At 48.1% G+C, this 21,199-nt stretch overlaps 1 protein-coding gene across 2 annotated transcripts in view; it reads left to right on the top strand.

The window, feature by feature from the left end:
* The window catches only part of LOC308578790 (uncharacterized protein), a 34,398-nt gene extending 25,654 nt beyond the window's left edge, over nt 1–8,744 (top strand). Inside the window, exons 4-5 of one of the 2 annotated variants that reach the window (XM_081179357.1) lie at nt 5,635–6,049; nt 8,449–8,744. In XM_081179357.1, coding sequence (XP_081035483.1) covers nt 5,635–6,049; nt 8,449–8,527 — 494 coding nt within the window. In that variant the 3' untranslated portion in view covers nt 8,528–8,744. Of the gene's footprint in view, nt 1–5,634; nt 6,951–8,448 lie in introns of those variants that run through there. The other variant, XR_014004097.1, reaches the window with a different exon arrangement.
* Nucleotides 8,745–21,199: the final 12,455 nt, after the last annotated feature.

Genomic DNA, 21,199 nt, shown 5'->3' with positions numbered 1-21,199 from the left:
TGGGTCAACCTGTGCCTGCCTACCCTGCACCAGACATCATATTGGACATCCTGCTGGAGAGTGGGTTAAGCCACTGTGCTGCTTGGGCTTGCCAATTGAAAGGTTGGCGGTTTGAATCCCTACGATGGGGTGAGCTCCCGTTGCTCGCTCCCTGCTCCTGCCAACCTAGTAGTTTGAAAGCATGTCAAAGTGCAAGTAGATACCGTATTTTTCGCTCTATAAGACGCACCAGACCACAAGACGCGCCTAGTTTTTGGAGGAGGAAAACAAGAAAAAAAATATTCTGAATCTCAGAAGCCAGAACAGCAAGAGGGATTGCTGCGCAGTGAAAGCAGCAATCCCTCTTGCTGTTCTGGCTTCTGGGATAGCTGCACAGCCTGCATTCGCTCCATAAGACGCACACACATTTCCCCTTACTTTTTAGGAGGAAAAAAGTGAGTCTTATAGAGCAAAAAATACGGTAAATAGGTACCGCTCCAGCGGGAAGGTAAACGCCGTTTCCGTGCGCTGCTCTGGTTCCGCAGAAGCGGCTTAGTCATGCTGGTCACATGACCTGGAAACCTGGAAAAACTGTCTGCGGAAGTGGACAAACACCGGCTCCCTCGGCCTTTAAAGCAAGATGAGCGCCACAACCCCAGAGTCTTTCGCAGCTGCACTTAGTTGTCAGGGGTCCCTTTACCTTTTTACTGGAGAGACCTCCCTTTATTAAAGCTCACTGGAGCAACCTTTAATTGGGGGGGTGCTTTAGAGAGTGGTTTGCCTCCCCATCTTTAACATCACTCCAGCAAAAGATTTTCAAGTGGTCAGTGTCTGTCAATCATGTGATCTGGTAATGTCATGCAGCTGACAAGTGGGTAGCCCTGCCGACCGGTCAAATTTGGCCAGTGAGGCTGATCCTGATAAGGATCTGGCCCGTGGAGCTAAAAAGGTTCACTGTCCTTTTAAACACCCCACAGTTTTAAAACACCTGCAGAACACTGATATAGAAGATTAATGATCAGGTATCTCAACTGTTTTAAAAGAAGGCTCTGTATTTTGAAGGCTTTCAAACCTTCCCACTACACCTTCTCCCCCCCCCCCCCGGGTCTAGTGCACCCTCCTGCTACAAATCTGATATCTGCCCCTTTGGGGTGGGGGGGGAATACAACAAAAGCCCCTGCTTTTCCTCCCTGTCAGTGAAAGTAGGAGTTCATTCCTGTGTGTTTCACCGAGTTATGTGCGAACACCCCCACCTCTGACATCATGGCTCCAATCAAACTAAGAGTCCCTATGCCTTATTTTAATAGGTGGTTGAAGATGCAATCCTCTAGAATTACTAAGAGTCAGCTCCATTTCTGAGTACGTACATTTGGGCTAGCACTATGTGTCTCCTGCATCACATATTGTTTGACCTTCATTTCAACATGCAGAGTGTTAGAGCTGAAGACAACAGGCTGACTTAGCTCTCAGCCCCCACTTGTGGTCAGATAAGTCATAAAAATAGCAGGAATAAGGCTGGACAGCAGCTGGTGTCAGCTGCCTCATCGCTAGTCATGATGACGTGTTTATGTGGAGAAATAACAGATGTGGAAACAAACAGAAGTTGATGTTACGTTACAGGAGAAACACGACAGGAACAGGGAGATTTTTGGAAGGGGGGAAGAGGAAAGTCTCCTAGCAACAGGATGAACAACTGTTTTTAGAAGGGAGCTTGATTTGGCTAAAATTGGGAAGGGTTGGGTGGGGCTGGTAGACTTCATTTAAGTTTCCTCTCCCTTCCCCCCGTAAGTTGTGCACTGATAGAGGCACCATTCCTCATGCCCCATGCATTACAGTTACTTTTCTCCAGCAACTTTTCTTTTTAATCGGGGCCAAAAGGAAGCACTTTGCTTACCAGGAATAGGAGAATGACATAGAGAAGAGGACGAGGAACCTGTGACCACCCAACAGCTATAGGACTCCAGATCCAATCAGCCCCAGCCAACATCAGGGGTGATAGGAATAGTGGTACAACACGTGAAGAGTCACAGGCTTTCCACCCAAGCTGTACAGCAGCCTTCACCAACCTGGTGCCTTCCAGATGTTTTGCACTAAAATTCTCATCATTCCTATCCATTGACTGGTGTGAGTTCTAGTTCAAAACTACTGGAGGGCAACAGGTTATGGAACCTCTGAGCTGTTGTCCCATTTCTTGGTGGTCAGGCCACCACAGGAGCATGCCTTCCACACTTTTTTTCAGCCAAAAGGCTGAAAAGGAGTGTAAGAGGCAGGGTGTGCTCCCGGCTGTCCCTTAACACCAGAAAATGGGAGACTACTCAATTCAACCACCTTGCATTTAGTACCCTTCACTGCTACCAGGAAGCTTTCCCAGTGGGAAATGAGAGTTGCCCAATAAGAAGAACCCTGTAGCTGGAGCAGGCTTGTGGTCCATCTAGTCCAGCACTCTGTTCTCAAAGTGGCCAACCAAATGCCCCAATGAGAAGCCTGCAAGCAAGACCTGAGTGCAACAGCACTCTCTCCTCTTTCGGCTTCCAACAGCTAGAATTCAGAGGCATATCACTTGTGACTGTGGAGGCAAGAGTGCAGCCATCCAACACAGTGTCCATCAGGGAATTAATTATTTAACTATCTTGTCTTCTGTATTCCACCTTTCTTCCATCATGGATCCCAAAGCAGGATACATGTGACCACCATGAAGTCAGACCCTTTCAGGCAATGGCTGGACTCCAGGTGGCAGCCTCAAGTGCCTAAACAATCTATATTCCACAGAGTAGCCACTTGTGGGGTGAGATGGCCACATGTCTCAGAGCAGCTCTACACAGTAACTTCTGAAAGGGGAGTCATGTAACTCCCAAGATGTGCTTGCCCAACCAGAGTGCCAACAACTTCAGGCTGCATCTCCTGATACCAAGGCCAATTAGAACACCTTGATCACTTTCGGCAGAGAGCGGTACACACCCACTCACCTTTTATTTTTTTCATGACTGCATACCTGCAGTAGAAACCCTGCCAGAAAAACACTTGGGTGTTGGGGAAGCAGCAGAGCACCTGCCTTGCATGCAGAAGGTACCAGGTTCAACCCCCCAGCATCTCCAGGCAGGACTCAGAAACACCCCTGTCTGAATCCCTGGAGAAATGCTGTGATTCAGTGTAGGCAATGCTGAGCCAAACAGACCAATGTTCTGACTTGATATAAGGCAGATACTTTAACGCATGGACAACAATGGTCACAGTCTTGCTCTCTGCCTGCATAGCAATAATTTCCCAAAGTTGCCCAGCCTGCTTCAACCCCAAAATGTTAAGTCAACCCATATGAATCATTTGTCTCTTTATTCAAGTACAGTGGTACATTGGGTTAAGAACTTAATTCATCCTGGAGGTCTGTTCTTAACCTGAAACTGTTCTTAACCTGAAGCACCACTTTAGCTAATGGGGCCTCCTGCTGCCGCCGTGCCGCCGCTGCATGATTTCTGTTCTCATCCTGAAGCAAAGTTCTTAACCCGAGGTAATATTTCTGGGTTAGCAGAGCCTGTAACCCGAAGCATATGTAACCCGAGGTACCACTGTAGTGGCTGATGACTACTGGAGCTGGTGAGGCAGTGGGCAGGGCAGCTAATGGGCAGTAGAGCCCGAAAGTCAAAAGAGATACTCATCTTACTTGTTTACTTCCCATCCTCCTGCATTTCAGAAATATAGTGGACACTTAAGCAATGTTCAAAAACAAGCACCAGATACTTAAGACCAAACCAGCAACAAGTTGGATGCCTCTGGAGGAATGCAACACCATACTATTATGTTCATTCCATCCGGGCAAGCATTTCTGCTTGCCAGATTAAAGGATCTCCTGCCTTCTCCTACAATGTACTGTTCTGAGGATTTTCTCAACAAGCCAGAGTTGATTTGGGGAGGGTACATGGGGGAGGAGAGGGTGAAATCCCCATTACGCTAGCAAGATTTGTGCTGGCTTCTACTAGTGCAATGGCTGAGTTCAAATTTTATACCTTATACCTGGAGAGCTGGACAGGAAAAATTCCGGGGAGTCTCCGAGTGATGAGAAATGTATGAATATGACTCTATGGGACACAGGAATGCTGTGCTCTAGCTCTGGCTTTTAGGGTGTAGGAAAAATAACCATAGGATTCTAACCCTCCTTGCCTCTCCTACCCGAATCCCTCATCCTTACTTATCAGAGCATGCCAATACAATATGGTCAGATGCCAGTTTACTGATGTATGGTTTGGTTGGCCACATGTGGCTTTGGATGTGAGCCACAGCACCCTCCTGTCCATTCAGGAGCATTTGCATGAATTTGGCTGGAAAAGCAGCAAGACAAGAGGCAGAGAGCAGTGGCAGCCAGTGAAATGAATCTCCAGGACAAACTGCCAGCTGGCCACTGCATCACAACACAAGGAAGCTGGAGGACATTCCCAGTGGTGGTTTGTTCCTCTTGGGACTGGTACGGTTAAAGGCAGGGAGACCAAAAGTACATGGAGCCAGAGCCAACGATAGACCCACCCCAAGGCAGCAAAACACTATACACAAAATTAGAAAATGTGTGAAAGGCATTTGAAGTAGAAGTAGCAAGCACAGGAAGCCCAAATCTAGATTAGGACCCTGGTGTGCTGGGCAGAGAGGCAGGCTCTAACCCTTTGCCCCCTATGCTATGATCGAAATTTGGGCTGAACCCGCCCTGCCTGCTATTTGCATTTGAAGGAAATGCCTCCCTTTTCTTTTATTTCAAGGCAAATAACAGGTGGAACATTTTGTGCTGAGGCAGTTGGATGCCTCCAGAAACCAAGAGGACTTTTTTTAAGAGAACATATCCTCATTATTAATCTAATTAGCACTACATGGACGTATGCAGGGCAGGCTCCACAGGGTTAGATTATTCCTTTGAAGATGCACTTCAAAAGAAGAAGAGGAACTGTTGCTTTCAGGTCTGGGCCTTTGTCCAGGAGCCTGTCTTCCCAAGTCTCCCTTCTCTTGCACCAGGTATCTGCCTGCTCTCCCCACCTCTCTCAGCTTAAGAACAAAAGAAAAGCCCCACTGGATCTGGCCACGTGGGTACCTAGTCCAGCATGGTGCTTCCTGCAGTGACTAACCAGATACCTCTGAGAAGACCACAAAAAGGGTTTGAAGGCAATAGTCCTGCTCTCCTTTAGTAACCAGTATTATGTGTTAACAGTGACTCAGAATGTAGCAGTTAGTGGTCATGGCTTGTGGTCACTGACAGACCCATACTTCTCTAAGCATTTGCCCAACACCTTTTTAAAAGACAACGGCCATCACCCCAAATTCATGTTACTTACTGCTTTCCCAATCTGCCAGGCTCCTTATTTACTCATAGACTTGCCTGCCTGCTGCTTACCTGTACTCTTGTTTCAGCTGCTATTCAACAGTGGCACCTACAGATCACCTTACTTGCTTAGTTTAGTATTTAAATGTGTATGCTCAAAGCATTTCATGACAGAACAAAAAAATGCAGACGGATACACCATTACAATAACAATAAAATATCACATCATTTCAAAACATAACAATCCCAACAAATAACTCAGTTTGATGCTATGATCATTATAACGTTTACAGCTCTCAAGCTGGCCTGCAGCATAATAACACAAACCTCCTCCACCTGCTTTCTTTTCTCACCTTCAGCATGTGAAAGAGGCTTCCTTCCTGGCTGCCTGTGCGCTTCTCCTCTCCAGTGTGGTGGAATTGCTTTCCTGGATCATCACATCCATTCTTCAGATGCTGAAGATCCTGCTCCAGTACCTGCAATTTATTGGTATCCACCTATCCAGCCTTGGCTTACTTTCAAGGTCTCCGCCCAGCTAGTCACAACTCAGTCCCTCCTTGCTCTGCTTACCACTTCTGACAAGTCCCGTCCTTTTCCATCTGATGTCCCTCCTCCACAGCCTTCAGCCTTGGGTTTATTTATTTTGCTGTGTATGGTTTTGCCCAATATGTTTTGGTGCCTGAAGATGCAAATCCAGGTGGTTTCTCCCACAACTTACCGTAGGGCACAGCCTACTAGGAAGTACTTCTGCACAAGCCCTGCTGGAATGAACAGGTATTGTGAAGCACGTTTGAAATTTCAGTGGTGGCCACTGGCCAGTGAGGTGGGGAACAGGGCAGTAGGTGGCAAAGCATCCACCATGCATGAAGAAAACCCCAAGTTCAAGTCCTGGCATTTCCAAGCAGGACTGGGAAATATTCCTGCCTGAAACCCTAACCATGGCTTAGTGTTATGTGTACACCCTGCCCAGCAGGTTAACCATGGTTTATTTATTGCCAACCACCAGAATCTTAACCATAGTCTGTGTGGCTTATGAACCTTGGTTTGCTTTAATTGTGGGTTGGTGTTATGCATGAAGCAGGCCACTATCCCGAAGTGTTCTGGGAACAGCAGCTGAGTAGGCAAGGCAAGGAAGAGATGGTTCATCATTTTTTAAACCATTTGAAACTACTTTTTTTAAATAATTTTTTATAGGGGCAATGATTGCAAGCCCTCAGTCCTTGGGGGCTTGGCCATGGGTGTCAATGCAAGTGAAGAGTGAGGCCAGAGTAGGGGCCCAAAAGTCCATATTGTTTTTAAGGTCCTCTGGTGGGATTAGGTCTTCCCCTGGGACCTTCCCCAGTCTTTATCAAATCTGAACTGCAGCCTTTTTAAAGGCCAGTTATTGAACATTCTGTTAATGTTTAGCAAAATAAAAAAAATTAAGCAGTTGATAAAACAGCACCAACTGCAAATATTTTTTTTAAAGGCAAAGTGGTTATTTATGTTCAATTTTAATATTTCTGTTAAAACTCCCCCCCCTTTAAACACTATTGCACAGTGTTTTAATAATTAAAAAAGCATGAATTAAAATACTGAAAAAAATATGTGGCTACAATGGCATCGACTGAAAAGATGAAACAGACAGTGTTCAGAGATATAGCTGCATGGAAATAGGCTCAACCACTCAGTACATCACTACATGTAGCACAACCAGGTGTCTTTTAAAGAAAGAAGTGTAACATGAAGGCAGCCACCTGACTTGGGTCAATGGGAATTGCTGTCCAAAGTCCTGGGGGAGCAGCACCAGGTGGGTGAAGGCTGTGCTAAGGCCATCTACACCTGGCAGATATTGTGTTCTGTACTTTCCAGAAAGTTTGGATTTTCTGTAATTTGAGAAAAGGTGGAAATAACACAAGGAACACAGAGGAGAACAGTGATTTGATGACACTAAATAGATGCTGTGTTAAAAAAACACAGCAAGTTTACATAGGCATTTCCATGTTCTCCTGACCAGAGTCTCCTTAATGCCTATTTTGGCGTTAAGAGGTATATAAATTGACCAACTAAATGAAGCACGGTTATTCCACACTAAATGCAAAGTGTGGAAGCAGCTGTGGAAGGCAGCAAGATGTTTGGTGCTTGTCAGCTCAGAAGAGGGACAAAGAACTCATCAGAATGAATACTGTTATGAATTTGGAGGATCAGCCTGGATGATGCCCTGAATTCCTCCCAATTCTTGGGATCCTGTATCTGAGGGGCTAGAATGTTTGAGAGCAAGTTTGCCAAACCAGTTCCTTTGTTTAGGTACTGTCTTTGGCTGATTAATTAAGCACCATGATTTGCATAACCAAAGGAGTTGCTCTGTGCCATAGAACAAATGGGTGGGCCTCCCCCCCCCCATCTTTGTAGGAGAACAATAGCCAATGTTGTACATGAGTTGAGCTGGAAGTGGGCTGGTAGCAGGAGACACAGAGACATGCTCGCTAAGTGCTGGATCCAAAGTTGTGGCTCATGGAGGTTCAATATATTTGGGGGTGTTAATACTGTGAGCATCTCCATCCTATGCTCAGGTTGTTTATATGTGTAAATAAATCCATAGATGCTAATGACACAACAGTGTCTGCCGACCTTCATTCCAAGGAAATTGAACTCAGGGCAAGTGCTAGAATCCCTGGCATCTCTTACCTCTTGGAGACTGGAGTAGCATTTAACAATAATTTTTTTAAGCTCTTTATTGGCAAGCCGGTAAGTACATTTGCAGACCCTGACTTATTGCAGTAACTTTTAAAGATATCATTACAACTGCAGCAATGTTGTCAATATATGTGAAAGTCACCCTTCTGAAAACAAAACACACATAGATATACCAATAGGGAATTAAAATTTAAGCAATGAAGTGAACTTGAAGAGTTAATTGCATTTTGGCAACTCTCACCTGTAGCCATTGGCAGAAGGGAGCCTAAGATTTTATTGATTCTGAATGAATTCATGCCTATTAAAAGAAAATGCAGGTATTACCACAGCCTTGTTTTCCACTTATGGCAGACCTGTTTGCATCAAGTGCAATGAACTGCAATGTTTGTTTATTATTGGTTGTACAACTATAGCAATATTTCAGTTTAGAAGACATGAAAAGCAATAACCACAAATCTTACAAGAGAAGTGAACTGATCTGCACCCCCCTTCAGCAGGACTGAAATGAGAGAGTATGCACATTTTAAAACAGCAGACAACCACCAGGAGGCATCACACTCCACAAAGTATAATTAAGGAGCTGACGGAATTAAAATACAAGCTGAGTTCAAAAGGTATACTACATGCCTTTGTCTTTTTAAAAAGCGACATTCTCTTTGTGTTTTCCACCACAGAATTCTAGGAAGGACTGTATAATTTTCTTCTTCTTTAATAAACCAAGGGAGGGGTGGAGGTGGGAAAGCTATATTCTATAATTTATTTATTTGTTTTCTATTCCAAACACCAATATAAATATTCTTAGGGTGGCTCACAGCAATAAAAGAATCAACAAGATTTACGATTCATGATATTTATGAATTACGAGTCATGAATCATGAATTATGATTTATGATTCATGATTCACGATTTATGATATTTATGAATTATGATTTAGGATTCACAATATTTATGAATTATGATTTAGGAGTCACGATATTTATGAATTATGATTTAGGATTCATGATATTTATGAATTATGATTTAGGATTCACGATTTATGATATTTATGAATTATGATTTAGGATTCACAATATTTATGAATTATGATTTAGGAGTCACGATATTTATGAATTATGATTTAGGATTCATGATATTTATGAATTATGATTTAGGATTCACGATATTTATGAATTATGATTTAGGATTCATGATATTTATGAATTATGATTTAGGATTCACGATATTTATGAATTATGATTTAGGATTCATGATATTTATGAATTATGATTTAGGATTCACGATATTTATGAATTATGAATTACGATTCATATTTATGAATTATGAATTACAATTCACGATATTTATGAATTATGAATCATGAATTATGAATCACGATTTATGATTTCTGTCAGGGGTTTAGGAGCAGAGGCACGGGCAAGGGAGGAAACAGAGAGCGAAGGGGAGGAGGCAGAAGAAAAGATGAGTGATGACGACGACCCGAGATCTCCTAGTCTTTCCAGTGAATCAGAGGATTCACAGAAAGGAGCACCAGTGGCCAGGGCAAGGGGGGAGTCAAGGGGGGCACCCCAGGAAGATAGAGCCAGAAGGGACTCAGGGGGGAGCAGCTGGAAATCGGGACCAGCGTCACCGCCAGGAAGCAGGGAAGAGGAAGGGAGCCAGGGGGGAAGCGCTGGCAGCTCACCACAGGAGGGAGGGCATGAGTCAGGAGTGGCCACACCTCCATCGGGGAGCGAAGAAACGGTTAAGAGGAAGGTGGAAGGTTGGGCGCGCGCGCCAAGTTCAAATGCAGAGGAAGGCGGCGCAGTAAGCAGCCCCGAAAGGGAACCAGGTCCTAAAGCCCGGCGCAAGGAGGCAGGAGGGTCCGGGTCAGCGTCAGAAGAATCCCGGAAGGAGGAGGCCCCGGGGGGTAGAGGGACCCAGAGGAGGACAGTCAGGCGGAAAAGGTGGAGCAAGGCTAGGATATTAAGCTGGTGCTCACGGGGCGGAGAATCAGACGGAGCTTCGCCGATCTAGCTACTAGACGTAGAGTTTGCGCGCAGCAGCGTGAGAATGGAAACTGTAATTCAATAAAGACTTTTACTTAATGATCGCTGGCTAGCGTGATCCTCTGTGAGCTAGGATCTTCAAGCAGCTCTGACAGTAAGCTCCGTCTCATCATTGTGGGCATCTACAGCCTCGAGGAGGGGAGAGAAACAGGTGCCTACTAGCGAGCTCACGAACGGCAGACGACATGACGGCTGAGCAGCAGATAGAGGACCTCAGAAAAGCAGTGGCACAACTGAACGCCGAGGTTCTCGCATCCAGGAAGAGAGAGGAGGAGGCAGCTGCCGCCTGCAGGGATCTCCAGGTCAGGTTAGACGTGCTGACAAAGCAGACACCCCGGCAGGAGGGAATTGGGTTGGCGAGACGTACAGGCGGGCTGGTCTCTCACTTCGATGGGAACCTGCAACAGTATCCCAACTTTAGAGCCGACGTACTGTGCGCACTGCAACTGCTGCATAAAGACTTTAGAGATGAACAAGAGAGAGTGGGGTTCATCATGTCCCATCTGCATGGGGATGCGAAAGCATGGCTACGCAATTTATGGAGAGATAAGGATCCGGCGCTCCAGAATGCGGATGCCTTTATTAAAGCGATGGATGGGTGCTTTTTATCAAGTATTGACGTGGATCTGGCACGGAAGGAGGTGCATGGGCTGAGACAAGGGAGGGCCAGCGTCAGGCAGTATCATGCCCGCTTTTTCGCCTTGGTCAGTGCCCTGGAATGGGACAGAGATTCGGCTCCTGTAAGAGACCTCTTTTGGGAGGGGCTGCACAACTCGATTAAAGATGAGATCGCGAGGGGGGAGAGACCCCGAACCACCCAGGAGGTCGTTCAGAGGGCACTGGCAGTGGGGGTGAGGCTGGAAGGACGTCCGTGGAGCAAGGACGAAGGGCGTGGAGGGCGCGAACCAGCCGGGGGCCCCTCCTTCCTTCCCAGAGAAGCAGCGCGGGTGCAATCCACGCCTCCGCCAGGAGGAGGAGCCGAACCTATGGAGGTTGGAGGTGCAAGGGCTCAGTCAGCAACCAGAGCCCTAGCACCGGCAGCAGTGAAAGCGAAGCCTCCTAGAGGGAACAGGAAGTGTTACGTCTGTGAGGAACCAGGGCATATGGCAAAAGAGTGTCCCCAGAGGCCCCACAAGCTCACTGCAGCCTCAGCAATGGTGACTGCAGCAACGCAGCAAGGAGGACCACAGCAGGGAAACGACGCGGTCTGGCTGGAGGAAGAGGCACTGGGGCCCAGCCAGACGTGTTAGTGACGCAGTCCCCAGAGATTTTACAGCCCGTGAACCCCCTCCCGCCCAAACCAGTAGTGAGGCTCACAGCATCTCTCCAGCTGCCCAATGGAATCACCATAGACGTGCCAATCACCATTGACTCAGGCAGCAATGCGGACTTTATAGGGCAGGACTTTGTCGACAGGCACGCTGTGCAGTTGCTGCCGGCCACACTGCCCCTGCAGGTTGTCACGGTGGATGGCAGGGAGCTGCTCGGGGGGCAAGTGGTGAAGCAGACGCCACCAATGGTGATGCGACTTGGGAATCACAGAGAAATCATCAGCTTCAACGTCACTCAACTATCTGACACGCCCGTTGTATTGGGCATGAGTTGGCTGGACAAGCACAGCCCAACGATGGCTTGGTACCAGAGGCAGTTGATCTTCGGCTCTTCCTTTTGTGCTGAACACTGCATCGTGCCCAGGCAGGAAGGAGAGGAAGAGGAGTCACAGCTGCTGCTCGGCACGCTGCAAGCGATTCCCCACAAGTACGCTGAATTTTTGGAAGTTTTCTGCGAGAAGGAGGCAGACAGGCTACCCCCTCACAGACCATATGACTGCAAGATTGACCTGCTGCCGGGGGCGGCGCTGCCTAAAGGGAGACTGTATTCCATGTCAGAGGACGAACTGCAAGAACTCAAGGAGTTCATTGATCATAATTTGCAGCGCGGCTTCATCCGGGAGTCCAAGGCAGTGGGGGGCAGTCCCGTATTCTTTGTTAAGAAGCGGGACACGCCCCAAAAGAGACTCGTAGTGGATTACAGGATTTTGAACAGTGTGACTAGGCCATCGGACTTCCCCATGCCCCGAATTGACGACCTCCTCGCAAAGGTACGGAAGGGCAGAGTGTTCACCAAGTTGGACCTGCGGGGGGCGTACAACCTCATTCGCATGCGGGAGGGTGATGAGTGGAAGACAGCCATGTTCACGCCACTGGGGACCTACGAATATAGAGTTATGCCTTTTGGATTGCAAAATGGCTCCCACGTTTTTCAAGCATTTATGCATCACGTGTTGGCGGGACTTCTCTACAAGACGTGCGTCTGTTTCTTAGATGACATCCTGATCTTTTCGGAGTCGCAGCAGGAGCATGACAAACACGTCAAGGAAGTGCTGAGCAGGCTAAAGCAACATAGGCTCTACGCCAAGCTGGAGAAGTGCCAATTCGACGTGACGGAGGTGGATTTTCTGGGCTACAAGCTGTCTGACAAGGGGCTCGCCATGGACAGCGCCAAGGTTCGAGCGGTGTTGGATTGGAAGAGCCCGCGCAACCGGAAGGAGGTCCAACGGTTTGTCGGCTTTGCGAACTTCTATCGCAAGTTTATCAAGGGCTTCGCGATGCAGACGGCGGCCATCACTGACACGCTTAGCTCCAAGAAAAAGAAGTTCATTTGGACAGAGCAGGCGGAGCAGTCCTTTCAGGCACTCAAGCGTCTCTTCGCGTCGGAAGAGCAGCTGCTTCATGTCAACCCCAGCAAGCCGATGAGGGTGGAGACAGACGCTTCGGACAGAGCCGTGGGGGCGGTCCTGCTGCAGAAAGACCCGCAGGGGGTGTGGCGACCGGGAGCGTTTTACTCCAGGAAGCTCAGCAAGTCCGAGCAGAACTACACCATATGGGACAGGGAGTTGCTGGCCATTCACGCAGCGTTCAAGGCGTGGAGGCACTTTCTGATCGGCGCCAAGCACACGGTGCAGGTTTGCACGGACCACAAGAATCTAGAGCACTGGCGCACGGCACAGTTCCTGAATCAGAGGCAGATACGTTGGGCTGAGTTCTTTGCGAACTTCGACTTCCGAATAGAGTATGTCCCGGGGGACACCAACATCATGGCAGACGCTCTCTCCCGTAAGCCACAGTATCTGGAGGACGCAACACCAGCGGCCGCCATGCACATCTTCGCACCGACAGTGTGGGCGTGCGCCGCGGCGACCGTGGACCTAGAGGCGGTGCGACGAGCGTTGCAGGGGGACTCCTTCGCACGAGCAAAGATGGCAGAGGTGCAAAGGGGCAAGGCAGCGGCCGACGGTTTCCAGCTAAGAGATGGATTGCTCATCCGTAAAGGGGCCATCTACGTGCCGGGAGACGAACTTCGAGCCAAGGTGCTGCAGCAGCTGCACGACGCGCCCACGGCCGGGCACTTTGGCAAGGAGAAGACGGTGGAATTAGTAGCCAGGGATTTCTGGTGGCCTGGAATGAGAGGGGAGGTCGCAGACTACGTGGCGAGGTGTGACACCTGCCAGAGGGCCAAACCGGTGCACAAACCGCCGGCCGGACTGTTGGAACCGCTGCAAACTCCGGTCGAACCTTGGGAAAGGGTGGCCCTGGACTTTGTCACGGATCTGCCCAGCTCAAGGGGCAAGACGGCAGTGCTGGTGGTGGTGGACCTGTTTTCCAAGATGGCCCATTTCATTCCGTGTGCTAAGGTGGCCACGGCGGAGCACACCGCCAAACTGTTCATAGACCACGTGTTCAAGGTTCACGGTCTGCCACGGTCTATTCTGTCCGACCGGGGGCGGCAGTTCATCTCGAATTTCTGGCAGAAGCTGATGGGCTTCCTGAACGTCAAGATCAACCTGGCGTCGGCGAGACACCCGCAGACCAACGGGCAAGCGGAGCGGGTCAATGCCATCATGCAGCAGTACCTGAGATGTTATGCAAATCAACAGCCTGCGACGTGGGTGGATTACCTGCCGCTTGCCGAATTCGCCTACAACAACACGAAGCACGTGTCCACGGGGGTCACGCCGTTCTTCGCCAACAACGGGAGACACCCCAGAACCTTCCCGGGACTGGAAAGAATGGGGGAGGGGGAGCCGCAGACAGCAGATGCGTTCGCGTCGGAGCTGCAGGAAGTCCACGATCAGCTGAGGCGCCACCTGGAGCTGGCCAAGCACGCATACAAGGTACAAGCAGACAAGCACAGAAGGGTTGGAGAAGAGCTCCACGTGGGAGACTGGGTTTGGTTAGCAGCCCATGCAGTGCCGGCCAGGTCGTTGGCCAAGAAGAAACTAGGGCATAAGCAACTGGGGCCCTACCAAGTCGAAGAGCAGGTCAACCCGGTAGCTTTCAGACTGGCACTTCCGGAGGGTTCCAGGATGCATCCAGTATTCCACAGATCGGTGCTCACTCCCTACAAGGCACCGCACAGGTTCCAGGAACCCGGAACGGCGCCGAGTCCGGCCAGAGACAGAACAGGGCACGCGGGAGTGGCACAGAAGGAGCGCATCAACGAAGTCACGGAGATTTTGGACTCCAGATGGGGGGAAGAGGGGGTAGAATACTTTCTCGCCAAGGAGGGCACCCCGGCCAGTGCGAACAGCTGGGTGCCGGGCTACGCCTTAGACGAACCTCTGCTCAAAGACGAGTTTCATGCCCTCTTCCCACATAGACCTATGCCAGCAGACTTTTTCGACGACTGGCTTTTCACGCCCACGCTTTCGGCCAGCACGTTCCGGGGGTTCGACTCGGACGAGGAACCGACACGAGACGTCCGTTCCCCGGAGGGGTCACCCTCGGGATCCGCCTCGGAACCCTCGTATTGGTGGGACGATAGGCCAGAGGAGCAGTTCCGCAGAAAGTGGCTGGAATGCTCAGGACGAGCAACGCCGCCAGGAGGAAGTGAGGGAGAGACGGACATGGACATTTTCGGGGACGACCCTGGTTTCGAGCACGGCGGCACAGAGATGGAAGCGGAGGTGACCGTCGTCGACGAGAGCAGGGAGGAAGAACCGGAAGACTTCAGATGGAGGCCCGCCACGGGAAGCGACCGATATCCGACGTTCGTCCCTTTGCAACAGCAGCCCCCAGCTCCAGCACCGGAAGGAGGGGAGGGGGGAATGGGGGGCTTCGAGGGGGGGATGGATGTCAGGGGTTTAGGAGCAGAGGCACGGGCAAGGGAGGAAACAGAGAGCGAAGGGGAGGAGGCAGAAGAAAAGATGAGTGATGACGACGACCCGAGATCTCCTAGTCTTTCCAGTGAATCAGAGGATTCACAGAAAGGAGCACCAGTGGCCAGGGCAAGGGGGGAGTCAAGGGGGGCACCCCAGGAAGATAGAGCCAGAAGGGACTCAGGGGGGAGCAGCTGGAAATCGGGACCAGCGTCACCGCCAGGAAGCAGGGAAGAGGAAGGGAGCCAGGGGGGAAGCGCTGGCAGCTCACCACAGGAGGGAGGGCATGAGTCAGGAGTGGCCACACCTCCATCGGGGAGCGAAGAAACGGTTAAGAGGAAGGTGGAAGGTTGGGCGCGCGCGCCAAGTTCAAATGCAGAGGAAGGCGGCGCAGTAAGCAGCCCCGAAAGGGAACCAGGTCCTAAAGCCCGGCGCAAGGAGGCAGGAGGGTCCGGGTCAGCGTCAGAAGAATCCCGGAAGGAGGAGGCCCCGGGGGGTAGAGGGACCCAGAGGAGGACAGTCAGGCGGAAAAGGTGGAGCAAGGCTAGGATATTAAGCTGGTGCTCACGGGGCGGAGAATCAGACGGAGCTTCGCCGATCTAGCTACTAGACGTAGAGTTTGCGCGCAGCAGCGTGAGAATGGAAACTGTAATTCAATAAAGACTTTTACTTAATGATCGCTGGCTAGCGTGATCCTCTGTGAGCTAGGATCTTCAAGCAGCTCTGACAATTTCCAGCAGCGGGGGGCCGCTGGGGTGCATTGGAAGATGGCTGACAATACCATCTCTCCGTCTCACACGAGGTAATTAAGAGGCTGACATGGGAGTATGCAGCCTCCCTTGTTACCCCATGGGAATGGGGAACACTGCCTCGCCTGCGGTTGCCAAAAATCACCCCCGAGTTTGAAAGAAGGGGATGAGGGCACAAGGCGCACAGCACTCGTGTGGGATGGCTCTCCCGGACACTGTCTCTGATCATGCAGCCTGGTTGCAGCAGCTCAAAATAAACAATTAGAGAGAAGCAAATGCACATATTTCGAGTGAAGAACGGGAGTTAAGACTGCTAATCGAAGTGACCTCTGTGAAGTGAAGCGACGGGCTGGATTCAACAGGAATATATCAAGAAGAAGACACATCAAAGGGTCGGTATGTCGGAACGGGATGGAATGGGGGGGGACTTTTCTTTTTTTATCTTATGTGATTACCTAACAATCCCCCCCCGGAAGAATCGTTGCAATTACTGATTATAAGCGGGATGATTAAGAACTGTGTGCAAATGAATTACTAATCAAAGACATGGCTTGTGGAATATCTGGAAAGGAATGAAAGGCCTTTGGAATGACGCAGTTATAAAAAGAGACTCGTTAGGAAGCAGGCCTGGTTGCAGGATTTACGATCGAGGGGGAGGAGACCATGGCTTTGTTATTATATCGGACTGTGAGTTTGACCTGGCAGAACCCCCTAAGAAGATCGAGGAGAGAATGACAGGCCTGCGAGGACTAATGGGCAGACTTTAAGAATGTTTTGTACGGAAGTGTTGAAATGGCATCTGTCTGTTTGAATATGGCTCTTGGAGGAATGGAAAATCCACACAGGATATAACAACGTTTGTTTTTAACCCGCTTGTGGAGACTATCAGAGGTCACAAAGAAAGGAATATATGATAACAACAAGAAGATGAGGATAATAATAAAGAGAAGATTGGACAGAACTGTGAACACTATTTGGACAGAACTGGGAATCAGTTAAAGCAGCAGCAAGAGAGATGTTTGGATCCCTTTCTGAGCTCGAAGCATGGGTACCCCCAACAAAAATTTAAAAATTTGGCTTTGTAATTTGGAATTAATGTGATTTGATTGGTTTGTTAATAAAAATTATATTTAAAAAAAAAGAACAGGTGGCATAACCCCAGAACAACTACTAACCTGGACATTTAAAACAATGAATAAAAACTAGCAGCAGCAGCAAGTCTACACAAATTAGCAGTTAACAGCCTGGGGAAATAAACATGCCTATTGTGTAAAGAAGGCACCAGGCTAGCCTTCTTGGGCAGAAAATTCCATAAGTGGGGAGCCACCACTGTGCAGGCCACCCACCTGTCATTTGATGATGGGGAGATTTGGAGGGGTGTCTAAGGTAATGATGTCAGCACGCAGACAGGCTGATACAGAGGTTCCTTCAAGTACACTGATCCCAAGTTGTGTAGGTATCTCAGTGTATCAGCACTAATGTGCTACTCAGAAATCAGCCAATAGCCAGTAGGAATATTTAAGAATATGTGATATGTGCTCCAACTAATTCAGCGCTGGATATAGGGCACTGCGGGCAGTTCCCCCGGTTAGGGTGCCGAGCCAAGGAGGCACAAAATATATAATATTGAGAAGATCCATTAAGAAACTGTATCTTATCCAACTGTATGAAAAAGAATCATTGTGATAATAAGAATTATTGGGGGGGGGGGGATTTTGTCCTTGCTTAGGGTGCCATATTACCAAAGTCTCCTCTGACTAATTGGTCTTGATCAAGTCTCGCCGCTGTATTTTGCAGTAACTGAAGATTCTGAAGGGTCTTCAAAAGTAGCTCATTTACACATTGCTGTAAATTAGAGGTTATCATAGTAGATAATTGTGGGCAAGGTATCTCTAAGGCTGGATCTAGACACATCAAAGAAGAGTTTCAGTTAAATGTGTTTCAAACTTTGTACAGTGGTACCTCAGGTTAAGTACTTAATTCTTTCCAGAGGTCCGTTCTTAACCTGAAACTGTTCTTAACCTGAAGCACCACTTTAGCTAATGGGGCCTCCCACTGCCACCATGCTGCCGGAGCACGATTTATGTTCTCATCCTGAAGCAAAGTTCTTAACCGGAGGTACTATTTCTGGGTTAGGGAAGTCTGTAACCTGAAGCATATGTAACCTGAAGTGTATGTAACCCGAGGTACCACTGTATGAGAAATTGGGTTAGCAAATACAGTATGGAACTCCACAGCGCCATCTGGTATCACAGTGTTAGAATGCATAAACAACACATATAAAGCGTTCTTTGTTTGCCAATGTAGCTGAGTCCCAAGCTCCCACCATTCCTGGCTACTGACTACACTTACTGGGGCTGCTGGTAGCTGCAATTCAGCAACATCTGGAAGGCAGAAGATTCTCCAAACCTGCTCTAGACAGAGCTGGTGAAAGGCACTCCAAAACACCAGTGCCACCCAAGATTGACTTGTAAGGGCAGATACAACCGTCCTAGAGAAAGAAGTTGAACTCCACCTTCCTGGTTAAATGAGCTACCTATCAACAGTACTTCCAACTTGTCTGGAGTGAGCTTCAAGTTATTGGCTCTCATCCAGTCCATTACCAGTTTATGGCACCAGCTTAGCGCACCCATTGTTGTTGTTTTTTTACCTGACTCAGATATAAAAGAAAAATAGCGATGGATGTCAACATGAATAGTTTATTGAGCTGTAACAATGACAAATATTATCATCTGGGAAGCTGCAGTGACGGATAAAGAGCACCTGCAGATCTGTTCCATTTTAACAGGAGATGTTAAGTTCAATGAAAATACAAGAAAAAAATCTGAAGAAGTGTGCATGCACACGAAAGCTCATACCAAGAACTAACTTAGTTGGTCTTTAAGGTGCTACTGGAAGGAATTTTTTTATTAAGAAAAAAATCGTTACTTACTTTGATCCATTGGGATTGATCATACTACTAAGTGTGTAGCATGATCCTAAGCATGTTTACTCATAATGGAATGGAATTCTATAAGAGTTACTCTTTAGTAAGTGTGTATTAGGGATGCAGCCTTAAACAAATATATTTATTTATCTACTGTACTGCATGTCTTTTTAATCTACCCTTCAATAATATTCCCCGAGTGGTTTTCAAAACAAGCAAACGACTATGAAAATGTTCATATGTATGTATAATGATAGAAAGATACACACAGACAGACTGCGTAACTCCTACCCAAATTGGGCTGACCTTGGGTACACCAATCTGAGATCTGAGGGACAGGACTAATGTTTAATTAGGACTCTTTAAACCCAAATTCGGGACGCGGGTGGCGCTGTGGGTAAAACCTCAGTGCCTAGGGCTTGCCGACCGCATGGTCGGTGGTTCGAATCCCCGCGGCGGGGTGAGCTCCCGTCTTTCAGTCCCAGCTCCTGCCCACCTAGCAGTTCGAAAGCACCCTTAGGTGCAAGTAGATAAATAGGTACCACTTTATAGCGGGAAGGTAAATGGCATTTCCGTGTGCTGCACTGGTGCTGGCTCGCCAGAGCAGCTTCGTCACGCTGGCCACGTGACCCGGAAGTGACTCCGGACAGCGCTGGCCCCCGGCCTCTTAAGTGAGATGGGCGCACAACCCTAGAGTCGGACATGACTGGCCCGTACGGGCATGGGTACCTTTACCTTTTAAACCCAAATTAAACATATGTTTGGGAGGGGGTGAGGAAGAAAGAAATGCTGCACCTTCCTCATGTAGCATACTGTGAGCAAGAGGGCCAAATCCTGCTGAGTGCTGCTTCACAATTGTGTTACCTGTGAATGAACTATCCAAGCAGCCAGATCCCACCCATGGCTATCTTCAGCCCCCCAAATCAGCAGGATTTGCCTCAGAAATTGGGATTTGGCCAAATCCAGGCTGGATCTAGACACATCAAAAAAAGTTGCAGGAAAATGTGTTGTAAACTTCATAAAAGGAAATAACATTGGTGAAAGACAGGACTCCACAGCGCTACCTGGTGTCACAGTGTTATAAAAACACATATAAAGTGACTTTTCTTTACAGTGGTGCCTCGCAAGACGAAAAGAATTCGTTCCGCGAGTCTTTTCGTCTTGTGATGTTTTTCGTCTTGCAAAGCACGGTCTGTCGCAACTGCGTCTCTTCAAGCGGCTTTTTTAAAAAAGCGCAAGACATTTTCGTCTTGCGAAGCAAGCCCATAGGGAAATTCGTCTAGCGAAGCAACGCAAAAACGGAAAACCCTTTCGGCTAGCGAGTTTTTCGTCTTGCGAGGCATTCGTCTTGCGGGGGCACCACTGTACTAATGTAGCTGAGTCCCCAGTGGAGAGCCTTAATGGACAGATATTGCAAAAAATAAAAATAAACAAATAATAAAAGCAGCACAAGACAAGTAGATTAAAATTGTATCTTAAAAGGACAAGAAAATGACCTGTTCCTGTTGACAAAGACTATAAGGTAGATACCAAATGAACATCTATGGGAAGAGCATTCCACAGTGTCTCGGCATCTGTCCCACTTGACAATCCTGCCATAATTTCTTCCACTTCCCTAACCATGTTTACTAAAAGTCTTCTAGTGAACATTTTATGTTGCAGATGCCCATTATTCTTTGGCATGTGAGGTATAATCAGGACTTTGTTCCAATGCCATATATGGAGTCTGTAACCAAGCCTTCTCATTAGCCCAAACCACATAATCACAGACAAAATCAAGATGCTACAAGTTCAGTGCCAGCGTCATTTACTGTGAAAATGGGCTTTCTAAACCAAATGAAAGCATTTGCAAAATTCCAAATAGCATCTGCCATCTTAGTGCTTTCTCCTTTTCTATCACTTGTTAAGGGTCGAGTAAAATAAAGTAAAAGTACAGTAAGGGGGGAAAGCATTTGATCCCCTGCTAAATTTGCCCGTTTGCCCTCTGACGAAGAAATGACCAGTCCATAATTTTAATGGCAGGTTTATTGTAGCTGTGAAAGACAGAATGACAACAGGAAAACTCCCAGAAGCCCAGAAGACAAAAGTCAGGGGATCAAGTACTCCCCCCCCCCTGTATTACCTGTTTAACCATGTCTGTATTTCTGTGGTGGTTGTGCATTCAAACTCAGTACTATCCTTAGAGGGAGATAAGTGGGAATTAGTATCTTCCAGCAATGGGAATCTGGGAAGGATTCTTTCGTCCTCTCCACTTTGGGACACTAGCATCTAAAGCAACTGAACCATGAACCAACACCAGGTGTGCTTGCCTGGATTACAAATAATATTAATGCCGCTGTGGTTGACCCTCCAGAGGTTGTTGGCCCACAT

Source organism: Podarcis bocagei, assembly GCF_964188305.1.
Source record: "Podarcis bocagei genome assembly, chromosome: Z".
In the NCBI taxonomy this organism is placed as follows: domain Eukaryota; kingdom Metazoa; phylum Chordata; class Lepidosauria; order Squamata; family Lacertidae; genus Podarcis; species Podarcis bocagei.
This window is presented reverse-complemented; position numbering and strand designations above follow the sequence as displayed.